We start from the raw sequence: 13259 nt of genomic DNA on the forward strand, positions 1-13259 counted from the left end.
TTTTTTTTTGCATTTTCCCTGAACTAAAGTCCAGTGCTCCCTAACATTCCTCTCTCTTCCGTTCTGTGCCTCATGCCTCCAAACCACAGCTATTCCACCTTGTGCTATCTTGCTTTAAAGAAACCAGGAGCGTTTCACTCCCAATACACTGATCTGAAGAACCTATAATGTAACACCAAGAACATTTTAAATCTCCTGATAATCATACAGCCAACTCAAGAAAACCAATACAGTGAAACAGCTCTTGATAAGAAGAATTCACAGACAGCTCTTCTGTAATCTCACTGCATGTTTTGAACAGCTATGAGTCACTTCCGTTTGGATGTGAAACAATTATGGCATCTTCAGTAAATATTCAGCATGATTCAGATACTAGAACTCCAAACTAAAACATTTAGGGAAGTATTTAAAATTGATTCTCTTTTACTTTAACCTGAACTCAAACTGAGCAGAAGTTGAGCGATATAGCATATAGTAATTCAAAAATAGCGAGTGCAGATGTTCCAGTGGTTTCACATCCTACAATTCCTGTCCACATTAATACTATCAGATAAATCCTTTGCTGACAGCTGCAGTATTTCCAGCTTTAATCAGAACTCTCTTTAAACATGAGCTGAGCATAATGACTTTCTCTCCTGTGTAAAGGAAAATGAAAATGAATACACACTTACACACACACAAACACCTATAGTCACACACCTAATAAAAGCAATTAAGTGAAAATCTATTTATGTAACAGATGTGAATTCATGACATTTACACTAACGCCTCTTGAGATGTATTTGTCATGATCGGGGCTGTGGGTCTTCCCTCAGCCTCTCGAGGTCGCTGTTCCCCTTGCACTGCACTCCCCTGATTGTTCACGTCTGTCTTGTCATTTGCACTGATTACACTCACAGCTGTTCACACTCTGGACTATTGTATAAGAACTCTCACTTCTCACTCCTGTTCAGGTCTGCATTGTCTATGGTCTTCGTGTGTGTTTCGGTTCGGTTTGGTTTTGTTCTGTTCTGTGTTTCCAGTTTTGTTGTGCCGTGTTGGCCTTTTGGTTTATGTTTATTTGTGTTTTGTTTTATTAAATTATTCTTTCCCTGCATTTTGGACCCTGACCCCTTTTCTCTAGTACATCCAACGTGACAGAATGCAGACCTCAAAGATGGGTCCAGCGGGGAGAATTTTTTCGGGAGGCGGCGTTTTAGCGGCGGCGAGCGCCCGCTTGGGGGCGGCGACCACCCGCTCTGTTCCAGATACGGCGGGGATGTCTTTTGAGGCGGCGTCGGCCGCTCGTTTTGAGTTTATCTACGCCTGTCTGGCGGGGATGGACACCTGTAGGGCCGAGGCTGCGCAGATGCGGCCCTGCTTTCTGGCGGGGGCGGAGACGCTCTTCCGCGGGCAGGCGGCGGCATCCGCTATCTCCGTTCCTGACGGCGACCGCTATCTCCGTTCCTGACGCGGCGGCGACCGCTGTTCCCTGACGCGGCGGCGAACAGCTCCGTTGATAAGAAGAATTCTCCGTTCCTGACGCGGCGGCGACCGCTCTTCTGTCCCTGACGCGGCGGCGACCGCACTGTTCCTCTGACCGCGCTCTCTGCGACCGCTGTTTTCCTGAACAGTTCCTGACGTGGCGGCGACCGCTCTCTCTGTTCCTGAGTCACTCTCTGTCCCTTTGGTCCCTGACGCGGCGGCGATGGCTGTTCTGAAACGGCGAATCTCCCGTGGCGCGGCGGCGATATTCAGTATATTCAGCGGCGGCGACCGCTCTGATTCCGATACTAGAACTCCAAACTAAAACATTTAGGGAAGTATTTAAAATTGATTCTCTTTTCCTTTAACCTGAACTCAAACTGAGCAGAAGTTGAGCGATATAGCATATAGTAATTCAAAAATAGCGAGTGCAGATGTTCCAGTGGTTTCACATCCTCTGTGTCCGGAATTCCTGTCCACATTAATACTATCTCCTGTCCGGAGATAATAGTGCCTTCTGTTCCGGACGCGGCGGCGCTGCAGTGACACGGCGGTGACCGCTTTCTCTGTTCAGCTTTAACCGTGCCTTCAGTTCCGGGCGCGGCGGTGGCTCTCTCTGTTCCTGACACGGCGGTGGCTGCGCTGCACGGGCCTGGCCCGCATAATCCCCCTGAGTTGCCTTCCTCCGTCCTCCTCCCTCCAGACTTTGGGAAAGCCGTTCCGTGGGAAATGAATGACGGGGCTGTGGGTCTTCCCTCAGCCTCTCGAGGTCACCCCTTGCACTGCACTCCCCTGATTGTTCACGTCTGTCTTGTCATTTGCACTGATTACACTCACAGCTGTTCACACTCTGGACTATTGTATAAGAACTCTCACTTCTCACTCCTGTTCAGGTCTGCATTGTCTATGGTCTTCGTGTGTGGTTCGGTTCGGTTTGGTTTTGTTCTGTTCTGTGTTTCCAGTTTTGTTGTGCCGTGTTGGCCTTTTGGTTTATGTTTATTTGTGTTTTGTTTTATTAAATTATTCTTTCCCTGCATTTTGGACCCTGACCCCTTTTCTCTAGTACATCCAACGTGACAGTATTTATCTGACAAAACAATGGATCATAGACATTAATCAACATGTTCATTTGACACTGTATAGTCAAAACCAAATCTTCATTTTATGTGCTTGGCAGATGCTCAGAAGCAATTTACTCTGGATTCAAGGTATACATTTAATCAGTTTTCCCTGTGAAGCAAACCTGTGACCTTTTGGCACTGCTAGCGCCATGCGCTACTGATTTACCGTGTTTAAAGGAAATGTTTATCTAAAAAATCGAATTGAAATCATTATTTATTCTTGTACAGACTCAAACCTGGCACACCTCGATCTAATTACTTAACTTTAATGCTATTCCTTACACAAAGATACTATTGGGCACTGAGAAGATCATCAATTTAATTCCCAGGAATTGTATGAATTGATATGTCATAAATACAATGTTAGCTGCACTGGAATCAATGTCCTCTTTTGTCATATTGAAAGGAACATCTTGGACATTCTGATATTCCATTTGCATTTGGAATCAAGTGTTTCATTAGGACACAGCTTTCATATGTCAATTAGAAAACTAGAAAACAATCACTATAAAATAAAAATGAACACTAACCCACGACAACAGCCGATCGAGTTTTAGGAGAAGCTGTTGTTGATGCTGCTGGAATCACAACTATGGAGAAATTAACAGTTATATAAGATGAGCTCTAAATTCCTAATGATCAACTAAGTAAAAACTGTAAGCCAATAACTGCTCCATCTGTCACTTTAAGAGCTCTCATGATCAAACACTCATCAAATATGAAGGAGACAGACCACAGAATTGTAGTTTAATATATATATATATATATTAAACTACATATATATATATATATATATATATATAACGTGAAGATCATTGTCCATTTCATAGGGATGCAAAGGACTTGATAATGATGCTGATGCAACATCTGCCAATACTGATAGTTTGGCTGTTGTTTTTTTTTTCTGTTGTCTAACTTCTAATTAGTATAATTTCAACTCTGAAATAAATATAGAAAGACAGTTTTATCTTCTCTAATATTTTCCCCACATTTATTTAGCTAACTTGAGATGCTTAAAGTCCTGATTAACTTTCTCTTTGAAGTGACGCATGAAGGTCAAACATGAAAGCGTAAAGCTATCGATAAATTCATAGCGTTTTTCTCGCCATGGGCTGCTGTGTTCAAGCAATTTCAGAATCAATCCCAGCAGCCTCTGTGGTTTGTATCTTAAAACCATCGGCATGCACAGGAAACGTTCTCCTTGGGGCTGAAATTGCATTTCAACGATAAACATTATATTACGATGCACAAAAAACAAATGTGGTGCTAAATCTCTTCACAGCTCACTGGAAGCTTGTGGGAGTTCAGACTTAAAACCTGAAATTCCATTGCTACAGATCATATGGTTTGGTTATTATTGAACAACATCTGCTTTTATAGTATATAACAAAAGACAGTGACAGATAAACAGAAAGCAAGCTCTGTAGATGTCTAGTCACTCAGAAGAGGAGCAGGTGGAGCTCTGTCAAAAGCCACACCCCTCTTCTCACATAATTACAAGTATAATGAGCATTCTGTCACTCCACATGGCCACCAGCAAATGACATCATCAGTCATACGCCTGGACACATGCCTACAATAAGTCTTAAGATTACATGGACGATTAATTCAGAGTGCTGATCCTTTAAAACAACCGAAAGACCCAAAATGTAAGCATGATTATAAAATAGTTCTGGCAATGTGAAAATCCTGAAGCAAAACATGCATGAAAAAAGAAATGTTGGGTTTTAAAATCTCCAAGTCTTACCAAATAGTTCTAAAATAGCAGAAATATTGTAATATTTTATGAAATGAGGTGTTTGTTTTGGGGGTCGATGATTATCGGTACAGATATTAAGCATTTTTATGGTTATTGGCATATGTCATTTTCAAGCAGAAATATGATAATATTTTATGAAATGAGGTGTTTGTTTTAGGGGTCGACAATTATCTGCCTTGCTGATTATTGGCACCAATATTATGCATTTTTATGGTTATTGGTATCTGTAATTTTCAAGCAGAAATATTATAATATTTTATGAAATGAGGTGTTTGTTTTAGGGGTCGACAATTATCTGCCTTGCTGATTATTGGCACCAATATTATGCATTTTTATGGTTATTGGTATCGGTCATTTTCAAGCAGAAATATTATAATATTTTATGGAATGAGGTGTTTGTTTAAGGGTCAATGATTATCGGAGCAGATATTAAGCATTTTTATGGTTATTGGTATCGGTCGTTTTTTAAGCAGAAATATTATAATATTTTATGGAATGAGGTGATTTAGGGGTTGACGTTTATCGGTGCAGATATTAAGCATTTTTATGGTTATTGGTATCGGTCGTTTTTTAAGCAGAAATATTAAAATATTTTATGGAATGAGGTGATTTAGGGGTTGACGATTATCGGTGCAGATATTAAGCATTTTTATGGTTATGATATCAGCCATTTTCAAGCAGAAATATTATAATATTTTATGGAATGAGGTGTTTGTTTTAGGGGTCGACAATTATCGGCCTTGCTGATTATTGGCACCAGTATTATGCATTTTTATGGTTATTGGTATCGGTCATTTTCAAGCAGAAATATTATAATATTTTATGGAATGAGGTGTTTGTTTTAGGGGTTGACCAATTATCTGTGCCAATATTAAGCATTTTTATGGTTATTGGTATCGGTCATTTTCAAGCAGAAATATTATAATATTTTATGGAATGAGGTGTTTACTTCAGGGGTCAACTGATTATCGGTCTTGCCTATTATTGGTGCCGATATTAAGTATTTTTTATATGGTTATTGGTATCGGTCATTTTCAAGCAGAAATATTATAATATTTTATGGAATGAGGTGTTTGTTTTAGGGGTTGACCAATTATCTGTGATGATATTAAGCATTTTTATGGTTATCATATCGGCCATTTTCAAGCAGAAATATTATATTTTATGGAATGAGGTGTTTATTTCAGGGGTCAGCCGATTATCGGTCTTGCCAATTATCTGCGCTAATATTAAGCATTTTTATGGTTATCGTATCGGTCATTTTCAAGCAGAAATAGTATAATATTTTACAGAATGAGGTGTTTGTTTTAGGGGCCAACCAAATCGGTCTTGCCTATTATTGGTCAATATTAAGCATTTTTTGGTTATCTTATCAGTCATTTTTAAAACTGATTTGTAATAAAATAATTTAATTTCATTTGATTTTTTTTGTCAGAGCCCTTGTTTTCCTTAATTTTGATTATTTATACATTTTAATTTTTACACCAGACATATATATTAGTTCAAAATATCGGTAATCGGTCTACTTGATCTCTTATAATCGGTAGTGGCATCACCCCCTTAAAACACATATTGGTCGACGCCTAGTTTGTTTTGTATTTTTATACTGGTTTATAATCATCTTGAGTGGTCTTAAGCGCTTAAAGGGATACTTCTAAAAAATACAAATTCTATCATAATTTACACACTTTCATGTTTTTTATTTTGTGAAACACAAAACTGTTTTATTTACAGCATTATGTCAGTTGTATGTGCTCTTTTATATACAATGAAAATGAATGGTGATCACGGCTGTCAAACTAAATCATCAGAGAATAATGATTTAATTTAAGCCTGTTTCTCAAACGAAAGCTATGACATTGCTTCAGAGGACTTGGAATATAGTGTGCGGTTTTATGGTTTTTATTGCGCTCTTTTGTCCTTTCCAGAGCTTGACACCCCGGGTCCCCATTTATTTTCATATGAAAACGAGCAGCATGAACAATCTTATTTGCACAGATAAAAGAAACATTAGGCTAAGTAAATGATGCCTGAATTTTCATTTTTGGGTGAACTTATAAAACCCATATAAACCATTTTGATTTTATGATTTTTTTTAAATAGCACATAGTATTGTTTCATTATCGACTGCTAATCATTATATTTCAAAAGACATTCAGCTTATTAATGAAGCCTCCTACAAAACAACGACCTTAAGAAACATCTCTGAAAACTCGCCCATGCATGGCATGAGTCAAGAACTTCACTGAGTGTTTCAAACATTGACATTAAAAAGTGTTGATAACAGCAGATTGGTCATGTTGATCCCATTCCAATAACACTGTGTTCCCTGGTTAGTACTGACATCATCTACAAACTCATTACAAATGGCTTTGGCCTGTAACACGCCGAGTTTAGTTGCATAATGGGGGCCTGTGATAGAAACATTAAAACTCTGAGATGGCTTAACCAGGGTCCACTAATCCTAACCACAATCGACCAGAAACAGAACAAGCTACTGGCTCCAGAACATAAAATATTAAGTGGGACTGTTTTTTGGCTGTACAGCAGGGACTAAAATTATGACTTTGCAATCCCAAAGAACTTGCATGTGACATTTACTCATGTCATTTTTTAATTTAGACCTCAATGACGAGAAAACACAGCATAATACTAATAGTTTCCAATGAATGTGGCACATAATACAAGATTCACAGACAAGTTTACTGATCCAACATGAATGCAAACAATAGTGAAATAATCACACAAACACAAGTAAGCAAATACAAATTGGTTAACAAGTTTAACCCTGTCAGCTGTAGTAGACCTCATAAATGGATGGGTCAAGCATCTATTTACAATAAACTATTTAGGTAAAAGATCCTATCAATGAGGCAAGTCCTTGAAAAAACAAAGACAATTCCCTAGGAGCGAGGTCAGTTTGCAGAGAGGGGTTGTTTGCTAAACCGCTCACCTTCTCAAGGCTTCACTAATTCATTCCCAAAACCACTCTCTTAGTCCTAATCAAAATGTCGGCATACATGGAGAATATGAGGGTTCAGATGATCAGCACAACCTCTGACACTAAACCGTGAGGTGAATCTAACCACAGCACCCAGTGTTTTATGATTTAACAATAAACAGACACAATGGAACAGGCTAATTTGCCATATGGGGTCTTTTTGGGGGGTTAGGGATGATTGGTCCATGGACGTCCCTCAGTATTATATACCATGCCGTGCCAAACCCTGCAGTAATTGGCTCATTTTAACAGAGTACTTATGGTTAAAAGCCACATTGTGCCACTGTATTAAAAGAAAAACATGCTTAAAGTGGCATTAAAGTAACATTTTAGCACAGGTCAGATGACCAGTTTTAAAAAATGCACAAAAATTTGGCATTGAAAGCCAAAGTGAAGAGGAACGATAACAAAACTCTTTGTCCAACTGAGCCAGTTTGCATAATCATATTATACTCTATTTTTAAGCTGTTTTTAATACATTATACTTCCAGATCATTTTGAATATGTAATTTAATACAAAAATAAACGCACAGCCATTTGAACTCTGCATTGAGAATATATAAGAATGCACTTTTGCATTTGTAATAACTTTTAAGACTGTTATTCCATGCAGTCTCATGAAAATGATGCACTAAAGTGCATTAAAAACGTCACATCCTGTGATGCTGACTTTATGTTTATTTCAAAACAGAAACCAAAAAACAGCCCTAAAATCCAGTTTGATTTTAAAATTAAAAATACGGAATGCTAACACTGTCATCCATCACGTGCAACCCAGATGAATCTGATATCTTCTAAAAAAAATAAAAAAAAAATAAAAAAAAATAAAAATGTGTTATGTTTAACCATAATAATAAGCAAATAAATCAAACCACAGCAAGCTAAAATATTATTTTTTCATATTTACATACTTTTTGGCAGCCTATATTTACATAAGAATAAAAAAATAAATAAATAAATAAATCAACCAGGTGCATTATCACCAATTGCCCCATCTCAGACTCCAGGAAGAACTCACATATGCTTCGAAATAGTCTCCAAATATGGAATCAAATGTCTTGAACTGCACAAATTATATGCATTTTGCGTCTTTAAGTAGAATTAGAGCGTTATAATGGAATTAAATTGCTTCTAAAACATACAAAAGACTTATATATTCACCTGCTATTGCATGTACATGTCATTGTTGTGAGTCCTGTATCAGTGCATATTGTAACAAAGGCCTGCCGTCAGTGAAAACAGGACATATGATGCAGGACTGCAAGTGATGCAGGGAAAACATGGATGGATGATGTGCGCTCACACGCTCAGATCCGGTAAACACCGGAGAAATCCTGCCGTTTAGCGATCGTTCTCGTGTGCAACGACAGTCGTGACTGATCATTTCTTTTCCTTTGCCACAAAGGCATCGACTTCATTAACCTTCATAGCGATCAATATTCATCACCCCACCCTTCAGGTTCCCGCATCAACATCTCCCACCGACCGAACGACCGACCTACCATTCCGTGCCAGCTGCCCGTCCGACGATCCCGGTCCGGTGACAGTCCAGTCCTGTTCAAAACATCCCGGTAGGCGACGGTTTTAAAGACCACTGTGAGGACGAATCAAACAGATATAAAGGAAAAAATGTAGATGAAACAAAAAGAGAAGGATTAAAGCCTGAGTTTGCGATGCTGAATCACTGCGCGCTCACCATTGTGCTGCAGGATGCTGCCTGTACCATTATGGATCCTACCAGCGTAGGGATGGAAAAGGAGGGGGGGTGCGGGAGACGGGTTGCCTTAGCAACCGGAGGGAGCGCACGATGACGTCAAAGCCGAGAACGGTCTCATAGGAGTGAGGAGATGGAGAGGAGCGGCGCCCTCATCTCGCATCTGTAGATTGGTGGGCTTTGGCGCACATGACCGCCGACTGCGTGTTCGGAGGCGGGCAGAGAGAAAAAGCAACCGGCGCCACAGAGCATTCGATTCGTTCGGTTGCGTTCCGCTGAATCAGTTCAAATGAATCGATTCGCTAATTCATTCGAGTCGTTAATCAAAAGTAACCCCCAAAGCTTTTTTAGTTCGCGTACTATATTATTATTACGATACCTATTATCAAGGTCTCGGAAAATTTAAACGGCAACACGAGCTAGGCGAATTAATAATAAATAAATAAACATTAAGTAAGTAATTCGTGGACTGAATTCAGTTAGGTAAATTTTGTGTGAGTTTATGTAAAATCATTTTCCATCATGCTCGAATAAATAAAAATGTCAAATGCTGCGTAATCTATTATTTCAAGACGTTTCTACCCAAAAGTTTTAAATTACAGTTTAGCCAGCAAACGCTGTGAATTACAAAGAATCGATTCAAACGATCGATTCATTCGCGAATCGCATATCACTAGCAAGCACTACTGACAGTCATAGGGACTAAAAACACTGCAGGATAGTAATGAGAGGCTATCTGCATGCAAAATAATAATTTATAATTAATATATATATATATCAGCAAAAACACCGAAATTGTGAAATATTTAAATAACTGTTTTCTATTTGAATATATTTTAAAATGTAATTTATTCCTGTGATTTCAAAGCTGAATTTTTAGCATCATTACTCCAGTCACATGATTCTTCAGAAATCATTCTAATATTCTGATTTGCAGCTCAAAAACCATTTATTATTATTTTTTTTATTATGTTGAAAACGGCTGAGTAGAATTTTTTCAGGTTTCTTTGATAAACAGAAAGTTCAGAAGAACAGCATTTATCTGAAATAGAAATCTTTTGTAACATTATAAATGTCTTTATTATCACTTTTGATCAATTTAAAGCATTTTTACTAAATGAAATTAATTTCTATAATCCCCCCCTCCCACAAAAAATTATACTGACAAGCTTTTGAATGCTATAGTGCATAATGTTCAAAAGCTTTTTATTTAAGATAAATGCTGAACTTTGCATCTTTCTATTCATAAAATAATCCTAAAAATATACCCAGTTGATTAAATAATAATAATAATAATAATAATAATAATAAATGTTTCTTAAACAGCAAATCAGCCTGTTAGAATGATTTCTGAAGGATCATGTGTCATTGAAGACTGGAGTAATGATGCTGAAAATTTACATTTATTTAAACAGGAATAAATTGCATTTTAAAATATATTCAAATACAAAGCAGTTATTTTAAATAGTAAAAATATTTAACAATATTACTGTTTTTGCTGTATTATGGATCAAATAAATGCAGGCTTGGTGAGCATAAGAGAATTCTTTGAAAAAAAAAAAAAAAAAAAAAAAAAAAAAAAAACATACTGTTCAAAAACTTTGGACTGGTAGTGTACTTACCACACTTCTCAGCATTTTCATGAGTTAATTTTTTTCCCTTCCTTTTTTACTCCAGGCAGTGATTTTGAAACTGAATATTACTAGAAAGGTATATATACTCTGACTGAAATTATAAGTAAATTACATTAAGAGTGCCTTGTGCTCTGATCACTAACTAAAAAGCCTCCAGGCACAGTATTGTCACTAGAGAGCTGTGGTTTGGATTGGATTGACTGGCAGCCCCAATTCACAGCCAAGCTGTCATCGTTCTAAACGTTCAGGGCAATGTCAAGTGGCAGAACATGCTGAATGTGCAAGATGCTCTGGGCGTCTACCACACAATTACAGTCCTGCCTCTCTGAGTATATTGCTATAATCATACCAGTCCTCATTTGGGACAGCCTGCGCATAACACTGTCCTTTGCTCCCTCTCAAATGTATACACCTCAAGGCTTTTAGTGAACGCATGGCTCAACTGTGACTAATATTGCGTCATATGTGAACTTGCACTAGTGCAACTAAACTGTCTTTTGCATTTTGTGGCAATATTGACAAAGTCTGCTTTTATGCCTTTAAGAAGATAAACACCCCACAATGACCGTGGCAGAGTAAAGCAGTCTACTTTAAAAATCAAGAGCACTTGAAAAAATCTTTACGTAATATCATTATGGAAATTATCGACTTACTCTGCAGAAATTGCCAATAGTGTGCAGGGTAAGTTATGAGGCTGTTCACATATCTAATCAATTCACATAACGCAACTGTGTTTAACATTTAATCTGCATTTAATCTCCTACTGTTGAATTTCCATCTTCCAAATGCAGGATTTGCTTTACACACTAAGAGAGCCGTGCTACGCTCTAGAGTGGAATATAAAAAGGCTTTCTGTGTTATCAGGGAGAATCAGATACATATTTCATGATCGTCGGAGAACATAGGCCTAGTTTCATTTTTATGGAGGTGAAACCATTCTGAGATATAGTATTTATTCTATAAAATTACAAACTAATCATATTCAAGCATAAGTGATTATAAATATAATTTGTTATAAACAACACATCTCTTAAATGTCATGCTCTCCAGCAAAGAGCAAAGACTTTTTATAATAACGCTATAATTCCACTAGGGGGCGTGTCTTACATTATAAATGCAAAACTGTGGAAGGAAGCCATTAAAGTTGAATTACTTCCTGACAAACTGAGAATTGACCTCTAGCTATTGAAAACCAACTTTCAAGTGCTGAGTGATGTTGATAAGATAATCACTGTCTCTTATGTTCCTCATTTTATCTTTTAGGGGGGATTTTCTTTAAATAACTTATAAAATATGCATTTGTTGTTAGTGAAAATCGTTTATTTAGGCAGCTGTGGCCTTTGCCACTGCAAAAGCAAAATATTGCTACTACTCTAGAGAGCACCATAAAATATACTGAACATACTTAAACATAAACCATCAATCATTGTCAGTGTAATGCATACAGTTGCTGATGATAATGACCAGCACATGATCCAGACGTGAAATATACAAATGTTTTTTATTACTGTGCTTCTGAAAAGAGTAATCACTTTATGAGTTCTAAAGTTGCTGTTTACATATAGGCTACATCTGGAATCTGGATCACTGTATCTGTCTAATGTATCTGAATACATTAGACTGTTTCATAATGACCTCATGCTTTATAGTTATTTCAGAAGTTATTTCAGCGTGACTAAACCAGATGGCCACTGTCCAAAAGTTATATGTGTGTGTGACCCTGGACCACAAAACCAGTCAAAAGGGTCAATTTTTTTGAAACTGAGATTTATACAACACCTAAAAGCTGAATAAATAAGCTTTCTATTGATGTATGGTTTGTTAGGATATAACAATATTTAGCCAAGATTTGAAAATCTGAAATCTGAGGGTGCAAAAAAATCTAAATATTGAGAAAATTGCTTTTAAATTAACCCCAATGAAGTTTTTAGCAGTGCATATTACAATCAAAAATTAAGTTATAATATATGGTATGAATTTATGGTATGAAACTTACAAAATATCTTAAGAGAACATTGTCTTTACTTAATATCCTAATGATTTTTAGCATTAAAAAAATCATTTTGACTCATACAGTGTATTTTTGGCTCTTGCTACAAATATACCCGTGCTACTTAAGGCTGGTTTTGTGGTCCAGGGTCACATATAAAAAATTTAAGAATATAAAATTAAATAAAATGTTAAAATATTTTATAAAAATGTAATTAATTGAAAATCTCAGGTGACCTAAAAAAAAATGGTATTCAAAAATAAATATTCATAAAAATATTTTTAATATGACCTAAATTATTAAACAAGGTTGCAACAATGAATGTAAGTTTTAAGAGTCAGATCAGTGAGAAATTTGTTTTACTTTATTGAACTAAACTATATACTCCAAGACTCTGGACTTTAAACTTACAGTTCAGCTTCTTATATAAAGTATGCATACTGTATGAATCAGATATATAAAATCAAATGGATTAAACTGTATTTAGCTTCTGTTTTCAACAAGCCCTTAGGGAGCAAAATAACAACATTTAGTTGCTATAGTACTTACAGCTTTTGGATTAAGAAACAAAAAGCA

The 13259-nt window shown here is 36.8% G+C and overlaps 1 protein-coding gene across 9 annotated transcripts in view; it reads right to left on the reverse strand.

Annotated features, from left to right (window-relative positions):
- mapk10 (mitogen-activated protein kinase 10) overlaps nucleotides 1–9172 on the reverse strand; it is an 82384-nt gene extending 73212 nt beyond the window's left edge. For all 9 annotated transcript variants that reach the window (XM_051093477.1, XM_051093474.1, XM_051093475.1 and 6 more), the window contains exons 1-2: nucleotides 9042–9172; nucleotides 8848–8939 (exon numbers count right to left, since the gene is read on the reverse strand). In XM_051093477.1, coding sequence (XP_050949434.1) covers nucleotides 8848–8850 — 3 coding nt within the window. In that variant the 5' untranslated portion in view covers nucleotides 8851–8939; nucleotides 9042–9172. The remainder of the gene's footprint in view (nucleotides 1–8847; nucleotides 8940–9041) is intronic.
- Between the last annotated feature and the right edge of the window lie 4087 nt (nucleotides 9173–13259).

This window comes from Labeo rohita, chromosome 21, assembly GCF_022985175.1.
Source record: "Labeo rohita strain BAU-BD-2019 chromosome 21, IGBB_LRoh.1.0, whole genome shotgun sequence".
Classification (NCBI taxonomy): Eukaryota; Metazoa; Chordata; class Actinopteri; order Cypriniformes; family Cyprinidae; genus Labeo; species Labeo rohita.